At 41.0% G+C, this 27,076-nt stretch overlaps 1 protein-coding gene across 4 annotated transcripts; it reads left to right on the top strand.

Moving 5' to 3' along the window:
• Nucleotides 1-25: 25 nt before the first annotated feature.
• Nucleotides 26-26,770, top strand: nipbla (NIPBL cohesin loading factor a). Of its 4 annotated transcripts, none has more exons than XM_069699434.1 (49): nucleotides 26-392; nucleotides 2,235-2,308; nucleotides 3,816-3,965; nucleotides 4,246-4,411; nucleotides 5,425-5,525; nucleotides 5,646-5,757; nucleotides 5,932-6,095; nucleotides 7,467-7,615; nucleotides 8,038-8,128; nucleotides 8,391-8,612; nucleotides 8,834-9,079; nucleotides 9,217-9,392; nucleotides 11,569-11,785; nucleotides 11,953-12,129; nucleotides 12,354-12,545; nucleotides 12,867-13,028; nucleotides 13,126-13,229; nucleotides 13,315-13,401; nucleotides 13,600-13,831; nucleotides 14,131-14,282; nucleotides 14,371-14,451; nucleotides 14,599-14,699; nucleotides 14,927-15,056; nucleotides 15,189-15,271; nucleotides 15,570-15,702; nucleotides 15,937-16,080; nucleotides 16,281-16,367; nucleotides 16,773-16,993; nucleotides 17,189-17,291; nucleotides 17,458-17,556; nucleotides 17,765-17,911; nucleotides 19,071-19,205; nucleotides 19,363-19,461; nucleotides 19,631-19,684; nucleotides 19,778-19,886; nucleotides 20,157-20,287; nucleotides 20,500-20,640; nucleotides 20,734-20,827; nucleotides 21,129-21,283; nucleotides 21,537-21,627; nucleotides 21,840-22,013; nucleotides 22,268-22,458; nucleotides 22,735-22,842; nucleotides 23,033-23,233; nucleotides 23,877-24,023; nucleotides 24,172-24,554; nucleotides 24,651-24,825; nucleotides 25,177-25,374; nucleotides 25,476-26,770. In XM_069699434.1, the coding sequence occupies exons 3-49, from the start codon at nucleotides 3,902-3,904 to the stop codon at nucleotides 25,836-25,838; spliced, it is 7,092 nt and encodes a 2,363-aa protein (XP_069555535.1). In that variant the 5' UTR covers nucleotides 26-392; nucleotides 2,235-2,308; nucleotides 3,816-3,901; the 3' UTR covers nucleotides 25,839-26,770. The 4 variants fall into 4 exon arrangements, with proteins under 4 accessions (XP_069555535.1, XP_069555534.1, XP_069555532.1 ...); XM_069699433.1 differs by having other exon boundaries at nucleotides 9,217-9,968; nucleotides 13,129-13,229; XM_069699431.1 differs by having other exon boundaries at nucleotides 9,217-9,968.
• The last annotated feature ends 306 nt before the right edge of the window (nucleotides 26,771-27,076 follow it).

Genomic DNA, 27,076 nt, shown 5'->3' with positions numbered 1-27,076 from the left:
CAGACGGCAGCACTTCCGGTCGGCATTTTGTTCTACGAGAGGAGAGCCTCTCGATGATCGCAACAATCGTCATATTTCTCATTTACTGTCGAAATTGGCTGCACTCGCCGTTCACGTCGGCGCGGACCGACTGAAACTCCGAAGAGCGAATGTTTCCCCGCGAACGTGCGCCGAAACATTCAGCCTCGAGCGACGGAAGAAGAGCGACTCGGACCGACCCGGATTATTGTTGGTAGCTTGAGCGGGCTAGCTCATCGGCTAGCTGGCAAAAGCCAAAGCCGAGAGAGAGGTTCCTTCTGGAGGAGCTGCGAGGGAGAAGAAAGGGGGAGCTAGAGACACGGACACGGACCCAGAGAAAAGCGTTCCCCTCCCTTTGAACGCAACATCCGAAGGTAAAAAAAAAAAAAAAAAAAAAATACTTGCATACACGTCTTTTTTGAAAAGCCAACTTTTTTTTTAATTTTTTTTTTTTTATTATTATTTTTTTTTTAAATTGCACTTATTAGCGACAACGTGAATAAATGTTCCGCTCGCGAGAAGCACCTACACGGCGTCGTTTCATCGGTTTGACCGGGAGGTAACGGAAGCTAGCGGACTAGCCAGCCAGGGCTAGCTAGGTGTGTGTGTGTGTGTGTGTGTGTGTGTGTGTGTAGTGTAGTGTGTGTGTAGTGTGTGTGTGTGTAGTGTGTGTTTTTTTGCCCTGTCGAGGCTCACGGCCTCAACTGGATGTCATTCGTCGAGCCCGAGGATTGGGCCGATGCCACGGAATTAGAAACCATTGCCTTCACATCTACACACAAACACCACCACCACCACCACCACCTTCCCCTCCACCCTCCACCTCCTCCTCCTCCACCCTCCGAGCTACTCAAAGCTCTGACGTCCCTGAACCTCGACCAGCTTCCTCCTTTTATTTGAATCTTTTTTTTTAATTTTTTTTATCTGAACTAACAACAGTGTGTAGCTCGTTAGCACAACTAGCTTCGCTGTTTAAAAAAAAAAACACACACAAAAAAAACACAAAAACACGACTGATTGTTGTTAGCGGGTGTTTTTTTTGTTTTGTTTTTTTAATCGCTGCTCGTTTCAGGGAACTTCTCGGCAGCGTGAAAACGTTTTGGTGGTTTTTTTTTGTTGTTTTGTTCGCACGAGCAGCGAGCTGCAGCTCAGCTAAAGATAAACATGGAAATGGATGCTAACGCCATCTGCACGGGCAGCTAGCTGCTGGTCTGTCGTTGTCATGTGTTATTTGACATCTCACGCTGTGTGTGTGTGTGTGTGTGTGTGCTGTTGTTGTTGTTGTTGTTGCTTACTGCAACACATTTGGCACCAGAGCTCGTGTTGGTTTTTAGTCGCGATCCTGTTCTGAAATGTTTTTGCCTCAAACTACAGCTGTAGTTACTTTACTGCTTTGAGTTTGATAGACTCGGTCGTGCTTGTTAGTCGGGGACTGTGCGTGCTTTTTCTCTTTTTTTTTTTGGTGGTTGTTCTCCGGACTTGGGCCACTTTAATGCTGTTTGGTGGCTGTCGGCTTCTGGAGGATGCAGCCCACCCACCCCATCACCCCCACCCACCCACCCACCCACCCTGCTACCGCTGCCACCATCACAGTGCATCTGTTCCTTTGTGCTGCCTCCTGCCTGTCAGTCTCACAGCTGTCAGCCAAGCCCCCCTCCACCCCCCTCCTCCGCCCCCCACTTGCGTACACAGCGAAACCACATAGACAGAGCATGCTAACGTTACCGCTTTGCTCATACGATGTTTACAACACCCATCTGTTGACTGTCTCCAACAACAACAAAAAAACCAAAAAAAGTTTCTCGTAGTAAGTAAGTAAGCAAAGCAGGTGATCCCCGGTGATCGTTTGTACCCACGTGTGGTTGGGTTGCAGCTGCGTGTTTACAGATTTACGTGTTGTATGAAAAAGTTGTCATCCAAAAAAAAAAAAAAAAAGCAACAGGGCTGTGCACTTTTTTTTTTTTTTTTTTTTTGCATTCTACGTTTCAGGATTGTGTAGAAGTAAACATGTGGTCGTTGCGGATATTAAGACGTGCATGTTTGACACTTTATGTTGTTTTGTTATGTTTGACATTATTATTTTTTTTTTACTGTTTTAGGTGAGCATCTAAGCACAACACCTGCCGGCAGTACGCTTTATGTAATTGTCATGTAGAAGAATGCAATGCAGTTTCATGTCACAGAGTCTCATGCAGAGCCATGTTCTCTTTCAACAGATTGAAGGGGTAGGACTGTTTTTATCTGAAATGTCAGTGAGTCCACCAGAGACTGCACAGAATTCTTCAAAAAGGTATTATTTTAATGGCTCGAGTCATCTGTCATTTCACTGGTTTGCCATTATTGGCAGTATTGATTGTTTACGGGTTTTGAATGTGGCGCATGTGATTGTGTCTAATTTTGATGCTTAAGTCATTTCTCAAAATGTCGTTACATGCAGAATAATGTGGACAAATGAGGGTCCGTTAAGTGTGGGCTGCGTTTAGATATTTTGAAAAGTGCAGCTGGCTTTTTCCTCTGCTTCTCTTTGACTTCCTGAATAGTCTTACTTGAGTGGTAAAGGGTATCTAACAGTCGAAGGGATTCAAGACAAGTTCCGTGTCTGGCCCAAATTTGTACATATCTGTAAACTGTGACCCTTAAAACCCTATAATTTGAATCAAATAAAGGGTAATATGCATAGATTAACAATGGATGACTATACATGTGTATATATATAATACATATTGACCTTTATATTATCTACTCAATTACTAAAGCAGTCAGCATTACTCACTGGGCTACATTATCAAAGGGTCAGTATAGGACTCTCTACTGTCTAAACTGGAAGCTGTAATTCCACTTCAATATGATCCTCTTTTTCTGTGTAACTTAAGAAGCCAAACGATGTTTTGTTTTTGCTAAACAACAGTGTAAACAGTGTTTTGTTTACACTTGTTTTGTATTATATTTAAATGGCGGAGAATGCATTACTTTACAATATTTTATGATAAACATCAAGCTGCGTCTACCTTGTGTATCTGAAACGGATCTGAGTAATATGACATGTAATTCACTTTTAATAACCTTCAGCTTGCATATTAAGACTGAACTACGACTTTAGAAACTGTAATTAAAATGACAAACACACATTGGCACATTGCTACTGTTTATCGTATAGACCTGGATAGAACCATGGTGGTACACAGCAGAATCATCGAATAGTTAGTGACCTTGTTCTCTAACCTGAAGACATGGATTCAGTTATCTGTGCATTTGTATCTGTTAAACATTTGAGTGAGACATTTAACCTGCACTCATGCTAGCAGCACGACAGGTCTGCATGCGGGAGATGTCTGAGGTTTCCTGTCTTATTGGTCATTACAGTGTAACTAGTAATATACTCGACATGCAATTGGAAAACAGTGAGATCCTGTTCAGATATGCAGTGAAGAACATGGCATTTTATCTTGATTGACAAGCTCCAGTAAGACGTTTATTTGTGTTGTGCAGATGATGCAGCAGACACCAATTCTGCTTCATGAAATGCACCATCAGCATAAAGGCAGAAATAGTATATACAGCAATTTTTTTTTTTTTGTCCATTTACTCAGCATGTGAATCTGTGTTTTTGGTATGGCTAAACAATGTTGAATGTTTTATCACAGTCACTTTTGCTCATTTCTTTGTAGCCACTCTTTTATTTCCCTCTTCTCATTTTCTAAGTCGGAGCTCGCTCTCTTTTTTTCCTCGTCCTTCTCATGTCCGTCACTCATGCCGTTTTTGTCTCTCTCTCTCTCACTAACATCCCTCTCTCCTAGGTGCCAGGAGATGTGAGGACGGGTGTCGTCCATCGACCCCCTGATCTACCTGTGTATCAACACACTCCCCCACCCTCACCTTCAGCATGAATGGGGATATGCCTCATGTTCCCATCACCACTCTCGCTGGGATCGCTAGCCTCACAGACTGTGAGTTTCACGGTTGTGTTCCAAACACTGTAACAGTTTTTGTACTGACTCCTCTTCCGGTGTAAAATGGCAGGCTGAAATATTCTGTCTGAACAGATGTAAATTTGCAATCGTGATTACAGACACTCTTTCTTGCCTTGTCTACCATTGTCTCATTACTTTTCTGCTACTGTGTTTCCTGGATTGCTCGCTTGTTTCTCAATCTGCGCGTGTGTCTTTGTCACTCTTCCTTTACCACCCAAAATGTGTTCTTTTCTAAAACTCTCTCTTGTCATCCCAGTGTTGAACCAGCTGCCCCTCCCCTCCCCTCTACCTGCCACCACCACTAAGAGCCTCCTATACAATGGGAGGATTGCGGAGGAAGTTACCTGTCTACTGGGCTGCCGGGATGAGAATCTGGCCTCCCAGCTAGCCCATGGCCTCAACCAGGTCTCCACAGAGCACATGTGAGTGTTATAAGCAAACATGACCGTGTGGCAAAATTGTGTCTTGAGTAGAGAAAGAGGACAGACATGATAATTGGAGGCAACACGTTTTCATGGAACGGTCTGAGAGCTCGGGGTTCAACGTGCCTTGGCTTTAAAACTGAATAGTAAAATTAAAGAAGCGGTGCCACTCTTGACTTGTGGAGATGTAGTGACATTGCTTAGTTCTCGTACTAATTAAAATACGAAAAGATTAATCTTTAATGAGATAGAGACATGAAAGACTTAACACTGATACCGGAATAAATGTTAACGTGTCCCCTGCGGGCAAATTTGCAAGGTGCAGACATGACAATATCAAAAGTCAAGAGCTGTATGAAATTATAGTTTATAATTGCCTTCATGTTTTTTTTTAACTTTAAAGGTGTCATTTTTGTTTGCGAGTTCAATTAAATCAGACCCAATTCGTTATATTTGCATTATTGATGTGCAATTACGCTTAAATTTATATCATGTTAAATATCATTTTATATGCTGTGACAGCATTTCATTAAGAACACCTGTTCTAGTGCAATATAGATGTAACAGATCTGCTATTAACTCTTGCAAAGCTTATATATTTTTAGAATTTTTCTTGACGTTGATTGAAAGGTGATACTTTAACTTTTTATTATTTTGGGCTGTGGTGATGGTGTACTGGACTGTATTTTATTGTAAAGGGTCCCCAATATTTTTGCACACTTAACAGTGAAAATGCATGAGCATTTTGACAATAGAGTTTATGACAGAGCTGTATTTGACTGCATTTGTTTTCCTAATAAAGTGCTCGGTGAATGTCTATTGACCTAAATCCAGCGGAATATATACTTGACAACTGAATATTACTCATTCAGCCGATGCAAAAATCCTGCAAATAAATTTGACAATCGAGCCATTCTGTTGATTGATTTGCAACATTGTGCAAAAAGGACTAAAACAACCATATTTTCTGTTTAAAAACTTGAACTGTGCCTATTTTTTGTGTGTGTTTCCAGAGAGCTGAAGGACAACCTGGGTAGCGATGAGCCAGAGGGAGATGCACCACTGTTGCTGCAGACCATGCTGGCCAGGAACCCTGGCATCTTCAGGGAGAAAAGTAAGGGCACCAATACCTGTTGCACATTATTGATATGATTCATCCGTACGAAAACAACCATATTTTTAAAACAAGAAACAAATATATATATTTATATATATATTTTTTATTTCTAAACAGACGTTATGCAGCAGTCAATGGTACCACCATTCAAGATCACCCAAAATTCCATGCATAGCCCTGCCCAGCCTGCAAACTTCCAGCCAGCGGCAATTTCTCCCAATCCACCGAGGTGGGTTTTGTTGCCAGACCGATCTGACTCTACTGTATCATAACTTTAAATGGAAACCCAATCCAAATATATTATCTTTATAAGTGACATTATTTTAAATTATTATTGTGAATGCAATTTCCTTCTAAGCGCTTGTTCACCTTCTCCTTCTTTCCCCTCCTGCACTTTGTCCAGCCGGTTTGTGCCGCCTCAGACTGGTTCCAGTAGCCGGTACATGGGCCAACAGAACAGTCCAGTACCCAGCCCCTACACTCCTCAGAGCCCCGCCACTGGTTACATACAGCAGTATCCCCACCAACAACCACCCAGCTATAACCAACACCAACAGATACAACAAGGTGAGTGTGAGCTGCATGTTCATGTGCATGCACGAACAGACAGAAGGCTTGAAATATGGATCAGTGTGTCCATGTTTGTGTTTGCTCCTGGCTAATGTACCAGGTGATCTGTATGAGTCAGAGTCAAAGACTTGGCTTTCAGACTCAGCCTATCATTAGACAATTAGAATAAAGTAAACATTAGCATTTTGAGGTTTGTCGTTGTATTGTCATTGTGCATAAATACTGCCAAAGATCCCCATATAGTATGTTTAATGTGAAGATCCCCGTCTGTTGAAGTCTGTCCTTCCATATGTTTTCATGGTTTCTTACATGACAACACCTCTATTGGAGCTGGTCAGCTATACAGAATTGGTATTGAAATTGCATGAAAATCTGTCATGTCAGGCCATTTTACCAAACTAAATAGTTGACTTTGTCTTCTCTGTCGCATATAATTGCTGGCTGTGATTTTGTGGACAAAATTGTGTTCCTTGTTGAGCCAGCTGATAACGTGCACTTCACACTTCCTTCAGTTGCTTCACAGTAAAATCCAACATCATTTTTGTCTTATTTGGTTAAAATGTTTAACCAGGAATTTCCCATATGTTTTAAGAAATAACACAACCTAAAAGAACAGTAATAAAATGTTTGGAATAACAAACTGAATAATTTAATTTAAAAGGCCACCATATATTTTATGATTTTAGCCCATGCTGACATCTTCAGTCGATACTGTGACTGCCATCATCTTCATCTATGGCAAATACATTTGATATTGAGTTTGTGTTCTTTATAAATCATTTTTCAACAATTTTATTTCAGTGGATTTCACTGTTAAAATTGTACTGTTATGCTTACCGTGTTCTCTTTAATCTTTTTACTTTAAGTGATTCAATGTTGTAGGTTTTTAAGGGAAAAAGGGGGCAGGGATAAGATATAAAAAATTTACCTGCTGAACATGAAAAGAATACAACATTATTGTGACAATTGTGGCTCATGCAACTAAATGCAATTGGTTGAAATTTGTATCCTTTGCATTGTGAAAGCCTGCTCTGGTGTATTAAATCACACACTTTTAGTGCACTGGTGAAGCATATGACCAATAACAGGAGAAGTGATTTGTAGAAGTGTAATTACATTTTTTTTTTTTTTATAGTAGTTAAAATTAAAATGCTTCACTTCCTTTTTTGCTGGGTCTCATGAAACCCCTCCGGAGCATCATGGAATGAATGAATGAAGTATTTGTCATATAAATGTGTATTTATTTCATCAGCAATTTTATCTCCAATTTAAAAGAGAGCATATTTCTTTCTGTCATGAACAACAATATTAGAATGACCTTACTGATGGATAATTTGAAATAATGAAATAACCTCTTTGTTCTTGTAGTGTCTGTGGCGAGTCCCATGGTTCCTGGTGGGATACGAAATATCCATGAGGGCAAAGTACCGGGGCAGATGGCCAATGCTGCCAACCACCACTCAGACAGACATGGTACTGAGGACTACCTGAACATTGTACACCGACTGGGCAATGAGGTACGACTGACTGACTGAGTCTGTTATGAAAACATTATACTTTTGTTACTTAACCTTGGCAAACAATGTGTAATACAGCAAAAAAGTCACAAAAAGGTTTGGAAGATTTGTAATGTGAGCCAAAAATACTCTTTTTCTCCAAAATATCCCCAAATCTTTTATACAACAGACTGCACAAGAGATAAGGGACGAATTGAGGCAAATTATTTTAACACTAAAGAGAAGAAAAGTAATGTCAAGTAATACTTTCTTTGGGTTGTTTATGTAGTGTTAAGCAATCATGTGCAAGGGTTTCTGAATTAAAAAAAAAAAAAAAAAAAAAACCCCAGTAGTCGTGCAAATATAACGGAGAGCCAGGTTGCAGGTCCAGTGTAAAGCTCATACATGCTAGCTTACTTTTGTGTTGTTTATGTTTTGTCCAGGAGGGTGACTCCACCATGAGGAATCCCTCTTTCCCTTTGAGGTCTCCACAGTCAGGCTGCTCGCCAGCAGGGAGTGAAGGAACGCCCAAACGTAAGGACACTAGACGAGGAAAGGAGGCACCGCAGTGAATACACCCCGCCTACCTTTTCTTCACTCGGGGAGAAACTGCTTCATGCTTGAAAATACTCCTATTTACAATTTTACAGCAGCTGAACAGTTTGAGGCCATTATCTGTCAAGAGCAATGTCAGTGCCGTGTCAGGTTTTGTGCGCTTTTGTTTTACATGCCTTTTGGAGGATGACTTACTTTCTCATAACTTTTGTCTTCTCTGCTTGGTGTTGCTTCTTCACAGCGGGTTCTCGTCCCCCGCTGATCCTCCAGTCACCACCTCCCTACGCACCTTCACCGAGGGAAGGAGGACTGGACCAGAAACAGCAGCTCCAGCAAAGGAAGAAAACTCCAGCAGTGAAAGAGGAGAAAGATATGTACGACATTGTTAGCTCTCCAAACAAGGACTCGACAAAACTCACCCTCAAGCTGTCCAGGGTCAAGTCAAATGAATCTGATACCCCAGGTAAGATTTTGGATCGGCTCAATCTTAGCTGGAACCACAGTATTTTGTTACCCAATCAGTTTCACAGCTATTTAATCAATTAGCAGCAGTGAAAAGAGGTATGCTGCATCTTTACATCTTTTTTTAGAACAAAAAATAAATCTTGTTGGTCAATAGCAGAGAAGCATCATCCCTTTTTAAATACGCCTCGATAACTTTTTTTGTGTTTGTTAATATCTCAGGTGATGTTATGCCGGGCATGGATCAGAACTCGGACAATATTGAGGCAGAACTGGGCTTTCAGCAGGTTCCTGTTCTCCAGCAAAATCTCGGAGCCCGGCTGCAACAGCACCAGGCAGGTGGTGCCGCTGGTCTTCAACCTCCAGGTTCTCCTTACGACGAGGCAGAGCTTGATGCCCTCGCTGAAATTGAAAGGATAGAACGCGAGGCGGCTAGTGAGAAGTGTTCCAAGGAGGTGCAAGATAAAGGTGTGTAGATAGCTCAATATAGATAAAAGATAATTGTCATGTCTATGTATTACTATATAGTTCAAAACTGTGTGTGTTTTGTAATTATAACTTATTTCCACCGTTTAATTTGACCTTCATGTCTCTCTCTTTTACAGACAAGCCACTGAAGAAGAGGAAACAGGACTCTTTTCCCCTGGAGCCAGGAGCAGGGGGACCAGGTGGCCCCACGGGTGCCCCAGGCAGTGGATCAACAGGAGGGGGCAATGCTGGCAAACTGACGCCGCAAGAGGCCACTGCAGCTGGGAATGGTGCCAGTCGCCCTCCCCTCATGGTGAGCATCGACCTCCAGCAGGCAGGCCGAGCTGACGGCCAGCTCGACCCCTGTCTGGCTGCCCCTATTCCGGCCCTTGAGGCCCAACGCTGGCCTGAGGAACCAGCTAGCGGGCCGGCTACTGTGGAGGGTTCTGACACGGCTTTGCGGTTGAAACCAGATGGACGACCGGAAGTCATCAAGAACAGGGTCGATAAACATGACAGCAGGAGGGAAGGTCGGGAGTCATCAAAGCACCGACACGATGAGAAGCCCTCAGACAGACGGGGAGAGATGCCAAAGTCATCAAACCGAGGGGAACATGGACGAGACAGGGACCGCGAATCTGACAGGGATAGAAGGCATCGGAGCGAGACCGGTGGTCGAGACAGACGGTCCCCTGACTCTCGCTGCCGAAGTGATCGAGATAGGTCTGGCTACCGGGCTTCTTCTATTGGAGAGCCTGGTCGCAGCAGCAATAGGCAAGATGGTTCCAAACCAGCCTCGTCTGCTTCTGGTGCTAAACTTCCAGATTCTTTCCCTGCTCATCTCCTCGGAGGGCATAGTGGCGCACTGAAGAACTTCCAGATCCCTAAGGTGATCTGGACCGACCCAAACCAAATATCTAGCCGTCTACCAATCATTCAACTGTCACTGCCTGCAATCTCACAAAACCAAATCACACCACTTCTCACTCTTGATTTTTGTTTTTGTTTTCCCATTTGTAAGCCTTTCTTTTATTGCTGGGATTGGTTTTAAGATTCTATTAACACATTAACTCACACCTTACCATCTCTTGAAAGTAGAAGAAATTGTTTTGTTTTATTTAGTTTGTGTGTACGCAAAAGCAAGTACCTTAAAGAAATATTCCACTGCGTTTTGTCCGGATATTGAATGCGGGTAAATGTTTACTGAAAGCACTCGCTGTAAGGAGCCCTGAAGTCTGAACAGTCAAGCTTCCATATCGGTTGTCAACGCCGATGCATAGTGTTCAGAGATGCTAACCGCAGCCATAACCCATGGCTGAACAGTGAGGTGCCCTCACCACAGTAAAGCGGGCTGATTTCATATATTAACATTGTAGCTTTTGTTTATTTGCATACAAAATGTCAAGCACAGCTTTAGATTGCATACAAAAGCCAGAGAGGTCCGTCTGGAAGTGGGCAGCTCACACAAAGTATAACTATATGGTCTCCATAATTAGCACCCAGGCAAACAAAATGACCCTGTTTGAGCTTGCAGTCAGAATTGGCAGTTAATCATCCACACACCGTACCTGAACGTACTTACTTAACTTCTACTCATTACTGCTAAGCAATGATTAAACTTGTTGAGTTGTGTAAGGCTACATATATATATTTGGCATTGACTTAAGAAATAATGACTGCCCTATGCTGCAACTGACTGAATTGTATTCCGAGAAATATGTGGATACGATTTTTAAAACATACCAAATTAGGAAGAATTGATAAGTGTTTAATGCCTGATGTATGGACTTTTCAGTAAAGAGAGTTAATACTTTCTATGTAGGAAGTAAAAATACCTTTGCCAGCTAGTTAGTCAAACACTTTTTGCTGATTAATTTCTTTCAGCCAGTTAGAAATCATTGTATGTTGTAAATCACTTCTTCTTTTTTTTTTTTTAGTTACATTCTCCTTGTGAAAAACTTTCACATCTGTTAGGGCTACCTCTCAGTCAGTCACCTTTAGCACAACAAACCTACTGCAGTGAACAGCACACTTTGTCTATGTGCTGATCAGTCTATATGGTTTTTAGCAGGTAGTGATTGGACCAATGTGTGCTCTGTATATATTGTACGCTTGTTTATTTGTGCACAACCTCGCCACAAACTTTCAATATAGTGGAAACATCCACGGTTGCCATCCCCATTTTTGCCCTTTTAAAACTTGTTGGCACTGCAGTGTTGACAAAGTGTCGACTGCTAGTCCTACAATTAAAGACGAGGACATTTGTTGGGAAAAACAGTGGAATATATCTTTACGTCTTTGCTTTCAGGACTCCAGAAACTAACATCAAAATCACTAATTTTGTCAGTTTGAATCATTGTTTACATTTTACTATCTAACTTGATTTTCTATTCTGTAAATAAATCTCATATTTTCTGTTGAAAATTGTACGAAAAAGTGAATTTTATGGATGTTTGCTTTTTTCTAACTCTTTGCTCTCTTTTTCCCAGATCAATCGTGATAAGGACAGCAGCACTGGGTCAACTGAAGGTCAAATGTGGGGCCAGCCTAAGGTTAAACTGGAGAGGCTGGGTTTGGTGCAGGACTTTGAGAAGCGGCCCAAGCCTGTTGTGGTTCTAAAAAAGCTGTCAGTTGATCAGATCCAGAGGATCATTCGGCACAGCAAGTCTGGAAAGAACAGGATTTCCTCAGTAAAGTCGGGCAAAAGTAAGAACGAAAAGAGTAATAACTGCAGACAGTTTTTCTCAATTCATTATTTTTTGTGACAGCATTTTTTTCCCTCTTTGTCCGTACTGTTTTTCTATGCACCTATAAGAAAATGAAGGAGTCATCTTTTTGTTAATAACGTGAAAATCTTATTGTCAAATTTTCAGGTGGTATGGACCCAGCTGTTCTGAAAGAGCTGCCCCCAGAGCTGCTGGCAGAGATTGAGTCGACCATGCCCCTGTGTGAAAGGGTAAAGATGAACAAGAGGAAACGAAGCACTGTAAATGAGAAGCCCAAATACGCTGAGGTCAGCTCTGATGAAGACTTCGATGCAAATGGAGAGTGTAAGTCAACTCATTTAATTCTCCCTACTTGTTTTGTGTAAGTTTGGTCATTTCAATTGATAAATATTATGAAATGTAATGGATGTGAGCTTGTTGAGATTACTGTTTGTAAACATTTCCATACAGAAAGATTTCTATAGTAAAAATGTAATTTTTGTTCATCAATTCGCTGTTGTAGCTTGTTTTAGATTTTAGGAGCTCATTTCTTTGTTAAATCTCGACAGCTGCGAGGAAGCGGCAGCGACGAGACAAAGACCGAGCCTGGGATTTTGAAGAAAGGGAGCGACGGGGTTCAGGGGAGCGACGGGGTTCAGGGGATCACCGCAAAAGCGGACACCGAGACGGCCGGCGAGGTTCAGGGAGCCGCTACCGAGACTCTTCTGACGAAGATTCGCCGCCACCCAGCATGATTGAATGTCTGTATTCAAGCATTTCAAATTATGCTTGTCTTTCTTTTGAAATGTGACAGTGATAGAACAGGATATTGTTTCTTTGTTGGGTTTTCAAACTGCCGCATTAGAATGAAGAGTAGTGTTTTTATGTCTACACACAGAAATATGAATATATAACATCACAGACTAATGCAGTCAAGGAAATGCATCCATATTTTGCTTGTGACTAACAGGTTAATGTGACATTGAAACCTGTAAAAATGTGCTTGTTTCTGTAAATAAGGAACTTTGTTATCACAGAAAAGAAAACAAACACCAAACAACCACATTTCTTTTTCTCATTAGTGGCCAGAAAAATGAAGATGAAGGAGAAGCAGAAGAAACGGAAAGCATATGAACCCAAGCTGACCCAAGAGGAGCTGATGGACTCGTCCACATTCAAGAGATTCTTAGCAAGCATTGACAACATACTGGAAAATCTGGAGGATGTAGATTTCTCTGCCATGGGTAAGTACCTGTGCTGACTGGTTTTTAAACTGCCACAGTGGGTATGTCAGTTTTGAAACCCTATTTTATGTCTCATGTTTGGTTTTGTATTTTCCAGCAGATGATGATGAGATACCTCAGGAATTTCTTCTTGGTAAACACCAGTTGAATGAGCTCGGCAGCGAGTCCGCCAAGATAAAGGCCATGGGTATCTGCAGCAGGGTACTGTATAGTGTTTTTTTTTATTATTTATTTGGACTGTGATACTTCAGATGGAGGTCTAAATAACTCTTTTCTGTTCCTGCAGATCCCATCAGACAAGTTAGTGAAGCTCTTGAACATTCTGGAAAAGAATATCCTGGATGGGTCCAAGCTCTCCACCATGATGAACCATGTGAGGTCCCTTCCTCCCTCATTCTGGTTTTGATATTCTTTGTAATGGTATTTAATAATGTGAGAGATTTTGACGATACACTGCAGAAATCAACAAAGTATCCATGAAAACAATTCTGATAATGCATAAAAAGGTATCCTTCAGATGTTGGTTCATTGCGGTAAAAAGTATTCACATTCTTGTCCTTTGTAACCTCAGGACCATGATGTTGAAGATGAGGAGAAGCTTTGGAGAGACCTGATAATGGAGAGAGTAACAAAGTCCGCAGACGCCTGTCTGACAGCTCTTAACATCATGACCTCAATGCACATGCCGAAGGCTGTCTACATTGAAGACGTCATAGAGCGGGTGCTACAATACACCAAGTTCCATCTTCAGAACACACTGTACCCACAGTATGATCCCGTCTACAGGGTGGACCCGCATGGAGGTGAAGACAAAGAGCTTTACTACATCTGCTTGTTCATCTGCAATCTATATAACTTTTATTTAACTTCGTCTCTACAGCTGTTAATTCTGTTATATATGAAAAGCTATTTGAAAATCAGGGGATGTTAAAGAGTGCTTGCAAAATTTTGCTTGTCTTACTTTTTGTATTTTTTATAAATCATTATTTATTTTTTTTAAATCACTTTTGGTTATGAGAAAATGTTTGTTGGTATCTAAAAAAAAAACGTAATGATGAAAAACAAAAAACAGTTTATTAATGAGCTTCTCTTGTTTGTCTAGGTGGCCTGTTGAGCTCCAAGGCAAAACGTGCAAAATGCTCCACACACAAGCAGCGTGTTATTGTCATGTTGTACAACAAAGTGTGTGACATTGTCAGCAACATCTCTGAGCTCTTAGAGATCCAGCTACTTACAGACACAACCATCCTCCAGGTAAAAACTAAAAGCAATGTTGGACTTTAGTCCCTGCACAATTGCATTGCAAACCAGATGATGACTCGAATCCATCTTTTTATTTGAGGTGTCTTCTATGGGAATCACGCCGTTCTTTGTGGAGAATGTCAGTGAGCTGCAGCTGTGTGCCATTAAACTAGTTACAGCGGTGAGTCTTTGTGGACAGAAATGTATCTACAGCTGGTTTGCAACCATCCTGTCTTGAATACATTGCAGTTTTTCACAGCTAAATTTCTTCTTCTGACTTGAGTCCATATCTCTTGTGTGAATATAACTTATTGTTTTCTGTTTCCAGGTGTTCTCACGTTATGAGAAGCACAGGCAGCTGATTTTGGAGGAGATCTTTACATCTTTGGCCAGACTGCCTACCAGCAAACGCTCACTCAGGAATTTCAGGTAACTTGTTTTACATTTATTCACATTGATTCATGGCCATTCGGCGTAGCAGGGATAAAGCCTCAACTTGTCATCGGTCATTGTCCGACCATCAATGGAGCAAAATTATTATTGAAGCGGAGGTGAAGATATCACAGTGTTCCATAACCTACTCCCCATGTCCATCATTTTTCTGAATAATATCTATTAGAGTAACTTATCAGGTATCCTGACCTCTTGTAACTCAGGCTGAACAGCTCAGACCAGGATGGAGAGCCAATGTACATCCAAATGGTGACTGCTCTGGTGCTGCAGCTGATCCAGTGTGTGGTCCACCTCCCCAACGACAGGGATGTTTTTGACGAGTACGACTCCAAGGTACAATTGCAAGCTCACACACAGAATCACTGCACAAGCAAACAAATGTACATTTTCTATTATTACAAAAACACATTTAGACATAAAATTGCTGAAGAGTCCTCTGTGTTTTTTTAAATTTTTTATTTTTAGGTGGATCAAGATGTGTTGATAACCAACTCCTATGAGACGGCAATGAGAACAGCGCAAAACTTCCTCTCAGTCTTCCTCAAAAAGTAATGACTGTTTCATTCTTTGTGCATGCGCATGCTGCTGCTGCATGAAATACAAACAATACAGGAACCTTTTGCAAACATTGTTCTGGACTGCATAAAGTAGTCACTATTTTTTTAAGTTTGGATTTATTGTGTTGGCTTGTTCATTTGCAATGTTTAATTTTCTATGTCTTAATCTTCTTGTTGTCCCTGGGGTCGTGATTATAATTGCTACCATTAATTCTTTCTTTCACTTTTTTGTCCCTGTTATTTCCCCCTTTCCTCCTCTACTACTTACTATCCCTTCCCCCTCCCTCAGGTGTGGCAGCAAGCAGGGAGAAGAGGATTACCGGCCATTATTTGAGAACTTTGTCCAGGACCTGCTCTCAACAGTAAACAAACCAGAGTGGCCTGCTGCCGAGCTGCTGCTCAGCCTGCTTGGTAGACTGCTGGTTAGTATGACAAAGATTTTGCCTTAAACTGTAAATACAACAATTTGTGCCGAGATGTCTCTTTAAGAATTGAGAATCCAGTTAAATACCGAGTGACAGTTTGATGGCTGCAACATATTCATTCAAACATCAACCGATTTACTTTTTGATTTGTGACAATACAATATTTAGATGCAATGGTAAGTTGTGGACATGTGTCCTTATATTCTTTCTCTCTGTCTCTTCTCCCATCAGGTCCACCAGTTCAGTAATAAGCAGACAGAGATGGCTCTGAGAGTAGCTTCTCTAGACTACCTGGGCACAGTGGCAGCCCGTCTAAGGAAGGACGCCGTCACAAGCAAGATGGACCAGAGATCAATTGATCGTATCCTAAAAGAGGTAGAAGAACAACTTCATATCCGATGACCACACTTTCTATTTAGCATAAGTTGATTTTTCACATTTTTGTAGTCGCTTTGTTGTTGTTGTTGTTGAAAGATTTGCATCTCACTTTTTTTGTCTTTTTTTTTGTTTTGTTTTGCCGAACCTATTCATTGGATTGGTGTGAATCTTTTGTAACCTTTTCTCTGATCATATAGTCCCCAGGCAGTGATGACACGCAGCAGCTACAGAAGGCTCTACTGGACTACTTGGAGGAGAATGCTGAGACAGATGCCTCACTGGTGGTGAGTTTACATTAGACTAAACGTTTCCGTGGTGACACTGTTGCAGTTTAAGATATCTGAAATCTGTTTGCATGTTCTCAGTGTCACGCGGGCTCTTAGTTTATTATTTTAAATGAGATATTTAGCCATATATTGAAGCACCTTCGTTTAGGTACCTGCCATGTCCAAACATAGCACTGAAAACATTCCATTAAAATTGTTAACCAGTAGTTTATGCTGTACTCAGCTCAAATTGCTGAACAAATCCTGCTTCATTAGAATAAATTGGCACAAACTAAAATATTAGCTCATAATAACGTGATGTGTTCATAAAATTAATGCATTTTACTACTTTCTTAGTTTGAATAAATGATTGTTTTCTTTGAATCAGCTATATCTGATACTGAAACCTTCTTTGTCTTCTAGTTTGCGAGAAAGTTTTACATTGCCCAGTGGTTTCGTGATGCCACCACGGAGGCAGAGAAGTCCATGCGGAACCAGAATCCGAAGGATGAGGACTCATCGGATGGACCACAACATGCCAAGGAGATGGAAACTACCGGTGAAATTATGCAGCGTGCCGAAAAGCGCAAGAAGTTCCTACGCACCATCATTAAGACCACGCCGGCACATTTCGCCACACTGAAGTAAGGATGTGTTACGTCTCAGCGTCGTACATATTTCTCACAGAACAAACTTGTTTGATTGTTCCAATCTTTCTTCTTTGTGCTCTCCTGTATCGCCGTCTTATTTGCTCTCACAGCTGCCTGTCACTTACAGTCTTTGCCAGTTGCGTGCCTGTTTCAGTCTTTAACTTTCTTCTTCTTGGCCCTTCTTTCCAGAATGAACTCTGACACTGTGGACTATGAAGACTCCTGTCTGATTGTGCGTTATTTGGCCTCCATGAGGCCGTTCGCCCAGAGCTTTGATATTTATTTAACACAGGTAAGATTTGAATTGTCAAAAAATATGTCTTTAATGTAACACAACAGCTGTATACAATAATCTATATAAATGTTTCCCACAGTATATTACAGTTGGTAAAGGGCTCATTGGTTTGTTTTTGTTTATTACATCAATGGCTGGTATTTTTTTTTTTTTTTTTAAATAGATCTTGCGAGTCCTTGGGGAAAGTGCCATCGCTGTAAGGACGAAAGCCATGAAATGTCTGTCGGAGGTTGTGGCTGTGGACCCCAGCATACTGGCAAGGGTATGTCTTATCTGTTAAGAAAGATAGTTTGTCATGTCTGAATGATCATAAGCCATAAACCTAACAAGATGTGGGTCTGTCTTAACTCGTGTTCTCGTTATATTTTTGCCCTGTAAAATATAATTTATTCTTCTGTTATGTATGCAGGTTACTGTTTAGTCATTTTTCCTGTGTACATATACTGACGCTCTCTTCTTCACCTCTGTAGTCGGACATGCAGCGTGGCGTCCACGGTCGTTTGATGGACAACTCCACCAGCGTGAGAGAGGCAGCTGTGGAGCTGCTGGGCAGATTTGTGCTCAGCAGACCCCAACTCACTGAGCAGTACTATGACATGCTCATAGAAAGGATACTGGTAAGCAATACTTGCAGTCATGTTGTGTTTGCTGTGTAATCACAATGTTGATCTGTGGGTAGAAATCGGTGTTGATGTGTCAGTTCGATGCAATCCTCACAACTTCAAGTCCCTCATCAATCCACACAGTTGTGTGAATGGTGTGAACATGAGGCGCCATAGTTTTATGACGTCGACACCCCAAATGTGTAATTTATGATTCCGCAGTTAGAGCTATTATTTCATTGGTCAGCCAGAACAGACAACACGTTTCATTCATGCCAGTTCATTTATACTGTATGTCCACTGATATGAACATACCCTGATGTTTCTCCACATACAGTGACGACCTCTTGTGTTGAAATTATCTTTGCATTTCAAAGATGTGTTGTGATGTTCGTCATAGTGCTGTGGACTGGAGTTAATAGTTGTTGCTCAAGCCATCTCACATCACCAGTGTTAATTTATCAAAAGCCTTATGCATACCAAACTTTTTAATCAGGTATGTTTAAGTGTTTTTTTTGTTTTTGTTTTCCTTTTATTGTACACCTCTGAGATTGTCAGCTTTGGAGAAACACATCTTCTCCTTGCACCCACAATATGTTTTCAGTTTTATTTTGTTGTACAGTTTGCTGTCCACTTCTTCCTCTGCGGCGGGAATGCTGTTTTTCTGGTCACTTAATTTCCATGAAGAAGCACTGCAAGGACATAATTAGAAGAAAAATGGCTTAAAATTGTTAATTTTAGCTGTTTCAAGTTTCCTTTTACATAGCTCTAATACTAATATTATAGTACCGGTAATAGATAAGGAGCCAATTTAGTGTTCGCAGCATTTTAGAGTCCAGGATTAACGCAGATCTTTGTGATGTATGCTGAGGTGATATAAACTGTTAATGCCGAATCGTAGTCAAACACAAAAGCTTTCTCCGTATCCTTTGAACTTGGTGTCTGGGAAGTGAATACCTTGAAATTGTTGTGCCTGTTGTCATGGAAATGTTCTGGAGGGTTCATGAGAAGTTCACCCCTCATTACAGTCTTATACTGCCACCTGTTGGCAAACAGATGCTAATGCACCCCATGCAGACGTTTGTTTTGAAAATACAAATGAGAGCCATGTTTTATTTTAAAGCTTTCACAGCATTGCATTGCCTTCATTAAATGAATTGTTTTTCATGCACAGGACACTGGTATCAGTGTAAGAAAACGGGTGATTAAGATTCTCAGAGATATCTGTCTGGAGCAACCGACCTTCAGTAAGATCACTGAGATGTGTGTGAGGATGATCCGCAGGGTCAATGACGAGGAAGGCATCAAGGTATGGCTCAACTGTATCTTTGTCTCTTCGTAGACATGATCTGTTTTGATATGACTTCCATTCTTTTATCATTATTATTCCATTAATTTCTCATGCCATTTTTAGATATGATAGAAAGGATATTAATGCAAACTAATGAAACTTATGTTCTTTCTAGAAATTGGTGAATGAGACATTCCAGAAGTTGTGGTTTACTCCGACTGCAGCCCACGACAAAGAGACCATGACCAGAAAGATTCTCAACATCACTGATGTGGTAAGTTGAACTGACTTACCAGTTCAATGTGTGCGTTAATATTACAAAAATATGTACCTCAGTAAAAATGTACTCTCTCTCTCGCTCATGAACCCTCACCCTGCATTGTTTTTGTTTAATGGTAAATGTTGGTCAGTGTGTTATTAATCTAAGTGTCTGCCATCTTCAGGTCGCAGCATGCCGAGACACTGGCTATGACTGGTTTGAACAGCTTCTTCAAAATGTAAGTGTTTGATTTTGTGCTTTGTTTTCAGTGGGTGTGCCAAATATGATTGTTTAAAACCTTTAAAAATGAACATTGTCTCTTTGGCTGTAGCTTCTCAAATCAGAAGAGGATGCATCGTACAAGCCGGCCAAAAAGGCCTGTGTTCAGCTCGTTGACAATCTGGTAGAGCACATCCTTAAATACGAGGAGTCTCTTGCAGGTATGTACTTTTATCATTTGACACCAACTTGAACTGTCATAATGCATCAGTTGATTTAACTACAGTGTGTACTGTAGTTAAATCAATTGTTCTCCTATTTTAAGTTTGATAGAATTCAAATGTAAATTTGTATTTATAGTTAAATACATAACTTCTTTGAATGTGACAAGCATGTTAAATATTTTTTTTCTGCCCGTCTCCCCCTTTTTTTATTATTTATTTATTATTATTTATTTTAAATGTTAAAACGTTTTTTTTTTTTTTTTACAGACAACAAAGGGGTAAACTCCACACGACTAGTGGCGTGTATCACCACCTTGTACTTGTTCAGCAAGATCAGGGCCCAGCTCATGGTCAAACACGCCATGACCATGCAGCCCTACCTGACCACAAAGTGTAACGTAAGTTGTCTTTAATTTATGTTTTTTTTATTCCATTAATTAATCCATTCTTTAGATGAAGCATTGAGAATACAGTACTCATTTCTTTCAGCATTTTTTTGCAATGACTTTTCTGATGGGTGAAGTTAACCAGTCAAATCATTGTAGGTACCTGATCCTGCAAAGCTCCTCCAGTAAGTGCGATATATATTTTTATATTATTTCCCTTGCAGACTGCCAATGACTTCATGGTTATCTGTAATGTGGCAAAGATCTTGGAGCTCGTGGTGCCTCTGATGGAGCACCCCAGTGAAACTTTCCTTGCTACCATCGAAGAAGACCTCATGAAGCTCATCATCAAATACGGCATGACGGTGCGTGGCAGTGACTTTTCAGACATTTGTATCCTTGACATGTAAAGTGTAATCAGTTCAGGTAGACCTGATGGTTTTCCTTCCTTTCTCTAGGTGGTCCAGCACTGTGTGAGCTGTCTTGGAGCTGTTGTCAACAAAGTCACACGCAACTACAAGTTTGTGTGGGCTTGCTTCAACAGATTTTATGGTGAGACATACAGAAAGCCACTTTGGTGTTGAGGCCACTGCAAGGAACACAACCTGGCGATGTTCATTTGTAAAGTTTTACCTTAATTCCATTTAAAGACAAGCAAATAAAGTTTCAACTTTCCAAACACGTCCATGAGTTCACTGTATTCTCATCTACCTTTAGATGAGAGGTTATAGAGTTTATCTCATCTACAAGTGCTACAGAAAGCGCATAAAAACCGGAAAAGGAAAAACAAATGTGACGCACTAATAATCTAGGTCTTTAAATGTGCCTTTCAAACCTTTCTGTTTTTTTCCAGGTGCACTTAACAAGCTGAAGATTCAGCATCAGGAGGATCCGAACAGCACAACGTTAGTAGCAAACAAGCCTTTCCTGCTGCGATCGCTCTTCACTGTGGGTGCCCTGGCCCGGCACTTTGATTTTGATCTGGAAGAGTTCAAGGGCACCAACAAGGTAGGTCAGCAGTTAAAGTTTAGTCATGTTAAACATTTGAAATTAAAGCTGGACAGAGCTATTGATTACAGCTTTAAGTCCAATTAGTAGTTTTTGATCTCAGAAAAAACAACCTCGGTTAGAAAAAATATTACTCCCACCGAAGCTCTCGCCACAGCCAAGATTTGCTTAGATGTGAAAGCCTATTTTTCTAACAACATTATTGCTGCTAAACAAATGATAAAATGTACACTATTATGTGTGTTGTGTGTAGGTTGTTATCAAGGAGAAAGTTCTTGAGCTGTTGCTATACTTCACCAAACATGAGGACGAGGAGGTCAAGACCAAAGCCATCATAGGCTTAGGTAAGATGTTAATAATGATAAGATTTGATAAAAGTATAGGTCACCATATTTATTGTGTGCTAAACTGTTAGCCACTGAGTGTTTAGGCTGAGGCTAGAGATGTGCTAGAAGCTGATTTTCAAGGGATTTTCCTTTCCCAACAGATGAGCTGTATAAATGCAGACTGTATTGTTTGCTTGTTCTTACACATCTTTGGTATTCTTCTACCTCAGGTTTCCTTGTGATCATGCATCCCAGCCAGATGTTTATGCCCGAGGTGAAGACCTTGTACAATAGCATCCTGGCTGACCGCGCCTCATCCATCAACCTCAAAATCCAGATCCTCAAAAACCTCCAGACATACCTGCAGGAGGAGGATACGCGGATGCAGGAGGCAGACAGAGAATGTAAGTAAAGTTACGGTTCTCGCTGTGATTTTAACCGATTTTTTGATTCATCCCTCAATTGTCATATCCTCTGATGGCATACAGGTTTTGTTGTTGACACCACCAACAATGCACAGCTATGAAAGAATTGGTTACGATAACAGTTTGCCGGTCTAAGTTGATCTGACAAAAATACATTGTGTTGTGTGAATTCAATAAATGCATCCATTGAAATAGAAAGAAAAAACAACGCATTGAACTTTGTGTACTTGTAGGGAAGAAACTGTCCAAGCAGGAGGATCTGAAGGAGATGGGCGACATCTCTTCAGGGATGAGCAGCTCCATCATGCAGCTTTATCTGAAACAGGTGTTGGAGGCGTTCTTCCACAGCCAATCCAGCGTACGGCACTTTGCTCTCAACGTCATAGCACTCACACTCAACCAGGGTCTCATCCATCCTGTACAGGTAAGAACCTGTAATATATCAATATGATAGTAATATTAAACAGGAATTTTTTTTTTTTTTTTTTTGTCTGTTTGCTGTATTCTCAACAGCAGTAATTTTCACTCTTAAAAAAAAAAAAGGGTTGTGTCTTAGCATCTGAAAGCCTGAAAATAAGTACAAATCACCAAAATCCATTACCCAGTAACTTCCATAAACTTCTTTGTTTCATAAACAGAAATAAAAGTATGTGCTTGTGAACCCAACACCTTTTCTTTTTTTTTTGCCCTGTCTTTGTAGTGTGTTCCCTACCTCATTGCAATGGGAACAGACCCAGAGCCCAGCATGAGGAACAAAGCTGACCAGCAGCTGGTGGAGATCGACAAAAAGTACACAGGATTCATCCATGTGAGTCGTACATTGCTGGTCCTTTCAGTGATAAAGGCCTGGAGCTGGTTTCCCCGTTTTTACAATGTAGATGGAAGTGAAGCAGGGCTGGAGAAATAGTCACAGGAATTTTTGTGTCTTTACTCTACTGGCACGTTTCCATGACAGCGACTGTTTGTAACACTTCTCTTCTCAACATATTCGATGACAGATGAAGGCAGTTGCCGGGATGAAGATGTCCTACAGTTTGCAGCAGGCCATCGATTCATCTCGTAGAAGCATCGTAAGAGGCTTCAGACAGGATGAGACCCACTCAGCGCTCTGCTCCCACCTCTTCACTATGATCCGGGGGAACCGGCAGCACCGGAGAGCTTTTCTCATCTCGCTGCTGAGCCTCTTTGATGACAGTTCTGTGAGTTCACTTGCACTCATTTTGTTGGCACTGCTTAGTGTAAAGTGGCAATTCCCTCATTAACGTGAAAATCGACCTCATGTTTTTACACATTTGTTGGCAGTGTGTTGTTTGCTAGAGATGTAATACAATATTTTACAATTTCTGCTTAAGTTGCAGAATTTCTTCTACAATAGGGCTTCAGCTAACGAATATTTGCATGATCGAATAATCTGTCCCTTATTTTCTCATTAGTTGTTTGGTCTTTAGAATCTCGTAAAATGGTGAAAAATATGGAGCCGTGTTTCCCAAAGCCCAAGCTGCAACCTAAACTCTCTTGATTTGTCCCGACCAACAGTCCGCAACCAGAAGATTTTCAGTTTCTTATCATGAAGGACTAAAGGAACCGGACTATATTCACATTTAAGAAGCTGGAATCGGAGAATTTGAGCTTTTATCAAAATAGTTGACAATCAATTATCTGTCAAATCAACTACATGATTCATCGGCTAATCGTTGGAGCTCTAGTCCACAATTTTGAGCAACTACAAAGCAATTTACCCGGGGAGGGGGCGATTAATAAAAACATTTTTAATGACTTTTATGGACTGCAAAGTGAGTTTGTGGCAGGCACTGACTCTCGATCTTTTCTTTCTCTCTGCAGAAGACAGAAGTAAACATGCTGCTGTTTATCGCAGACAACCTGGCTTGTTTCCCATACCAAAGCCAGGAGGAGCCTCTCTTCATCATGCACCACATAGATATCACTCTGTCTGTCTCCGGCAGCAACTTGTTGCAAACCTTCAAAGAGGTAGGATGGTGTTTCATTTCTGAAAATAGCTGTCATCTAAAATGTTTTGTGCAGCCTCAAGATTAGGGGTTTGAAAAAAATCCTGAGAAGCACACCAGTAATTAGTCTTGATTTGAATTTTATTAAATTTTCTTCCCTCGCTGTCCAGCTTCTGCTAAAGGAACCGAGGCGTAAGGAGAAGAAGGTAAAGAAAGAGTGGAAGAACACATTAGATGGGGAGGACGAAGAGGAAAAGATGAACTGCGATTCTCTCAGGATTGACGAGGAAGAAAACGGCAACACTGATGACAATGAAGACGATGACGATGTGGTACGGCGTCCCAAAAAGACGAGAAAGCCTGTTGCAAACCCAGAGAGCTCAGAGTCTGAATCTGATCTGGAGGATTTGGATGTGGTGGATGCGGAGAAAGTAATGAGGCTCCTCCCAGACAATCCCACAAGCCTCTTGGATTTTGCTAATGCTGTTCAGGGCATCCTGCTTCTGCTGGTGCTTAAACAGCATCTGAAGAACCAATATGGATTCTCTGACAGGTACGACCTCCTTTATCAAAATGAATACATGTAGATGTGTCAGAGTTGGGAATTCCATGACTTCTGTAACTCAAAAACGGTTTTGTCTCCCAACAGTAAAATTCAGAAGTACTCTCCAACCGAGTCAGCAAAGGTGTACGATAAGGCAGTCAACAGAAAAAGCAACATTCACTTCCACCCACGACAAACCATCGACTTCATCTCCAACAACATGGCTCACGCCACTCTGACGGACGACATAAAAAGGCGGATAGTCAAGCAGTACTTAGATGTAAGTAATAAAGCTTCATCAGACTTCACTTCAAGTGTTTGGTGTGCATCAATAATTGCTAGTCAATCTTTCAGAGGGTTTTGGTTTGTTTCCTGTCTCCTGACCAGTTACTTACATCCGCATTTTAATGCAGACGTACATCTAATTCTGAAGAAAGCCTTTCAATAAAAAAAAAAAAAAGCCTTACACATCTGTGTGGTAGTAGCAACGGATTTGCTTTGAAAAGCTTGAAGTTCAATTTCATGGCAGCTGGCATTTGGTCACATTTGGCTGTTACATGTCAGTGTCTAACTGTCGATCAGTGTAAATCCTCCTCTCAAAGTTAGTTTCTTGTCTTTTCACTGCACACAGTTCAAGGTTCTGATGGAACATCTGGACCCAGATGAAGAGGATGAGGAGGGAGAAGCATCTGCCAGCGCAAACATCAGAAACAAAGCCATAAACGCCCTACTGGGAGGCTTAGGCCCAATGTCGGGACCCAGTCCGCGCAATCAGGCGGGACCAGAGACAGACGATGATGACAGTGAGGGCGATGACAGGACCCCAGGGGTGAGATGAAGCGATACACACACTATTTATAAAATGCAATTTAAAAATGCAGAGGTATTAATGCAGCCTTTTTTAAAATTTTTATTCCGTCCTCTTTGCAGTCCTCTCGAAGGTCAAGGCGAGCGGGCGACTCCTCGGATCCCGGCCGTATGAGTGAGACAGTGGATGCTATGGATGTGATTGCCCTTTGCTGCCCCAAATACAAGGACCGGCCGCAAATAGCTCGAGTCATCCAGAAGACCTCCAATGGATACAGCATCCACTGGATGGCTGGCTCCTACTCGGGGCCCTGGGCGGAGGCCAAGAAACGCGATGGCCGCAAACTGGTGCCTTGGGTGGACACTATAAAGGAGTCGGACATCATTTACAAGAAGATTGCCTTGACCAGCAACCACAAACTGAGCAACAAAGTAGTACAGACTTTACGCTCACTGTATGCAGCGCGGGAAGGAGGGGCTAGCTAATGGCTCCCGTGTGTTTTTTTTTTGTTTTGTTTTTTTTTCTTCTTTTTTTTTTTGGTTCCCCCGCTCCATTTCTACTTTTAAAATCCTCTTCTTCCCTGCTCCTGCTCCTCATCCTCAACCTGCCACCTCCAACAACACAGCCAAACTTCACTGGATTCCTACCCTCCCCCTCTCCTTCCTCATTTTTGTAAGAAAACACAAGAGGGCAAGAATATTTGACACTACATACTTTTACATGAGATATTCTTGCAAAAATGACACAAAACATAAGACTTATATTAGAGGGACTGCTCATGTTTTGTTTGTGTACAAGTTCAGAGGATAGAATCCTGAAGGCATTAAAGGAATAATTCACCCAAATTATCCCTTAAAAGGCCATCAGAAAAGAGACCTGGAGGGAAATGTTTTGTCAACATTGTTGTGGGAGCTCCTTCGCTGTTGTGCAGCAGATTCTAGTCGCTCATTTCTACTCCCACTGTATCATAGTTTAACACAACAAAAAACTAAAATGTTTATATCTCTGAAGACAAAAAAGCTGTAAAAAAAAGAATAAAACCTTAAGTGAATGTTGGAAATTAGTCTTTTTGATGTTCTTATTAAAGTGTTTTTGGAGTTTATTATACTACTAGCACCCTGATGGTTTTTCCTTTTAGCTTTTAGATATTTGAAAAAAAAATTAAGAAAAAAAATAGAAAAAAAAAATAAGAATTTTTATTTTTGTTCACTTTTATTTGTCCATGCTGTACAATGGCAGAGTCCTCTGAATATAATTTATTCTATTTCGAACTACGCATGCAGTATATGTGGCCTATTGCAGGAGGATATTTTGTAAATGTAGATTTTGTTGTATTAGGTCACCCTAGTAATAAGAGGAAAAGGGATTCATACCCTTTTGGTGGAACAAATACTGCAATAAATTTTCTACTTCTCTTTGTCACTTGTCTGCTCAAAGTCTTAATCTGATCTTTTTTATCTTGCAAGTGAAAAAAGTATTGGACCTGGACAATGCTAAAACAGATGGGCTTGAAATGACTAAGAGCATTTCTCATGCGTGGTAGAAAGCATACAAAAGATGCCAGACAATTGTATTTCTGACAATTTTATTAAATTTAATTGACGTAATATGGTGCCTGTAGGCAGGATTTGGCCTCAAGCCATCGACTTCTACATAAGCAATAAAACTTATCAGTAATAAGGAAATAGGACATACATGTAAATGAAATGTGCCATGGACTATT

This window comes from Brachyistius frenatus, unplaced genomic scaffold (genome assembly GCF_029030835.1).
Source record: "Brachyistius frenatus isolate BFR_SWC_R1_liver_20210118 unplaced genomic scaffold, ASM2903083v1 Contig_30, whole genome shotgun sequence".
NCBI classification, from domain to species: domain Eukaryota; kingdom Metazoa; phylum Chordata; class Actinopteri; family Embiotocidae; genus Brachyistius; species Brachyistius frenatus.
The sequence above is the reverse complement of the archived record's forward strand: the minus strand, read 5'-3'. Positions and strand labels throughout refer to the sequence as shown.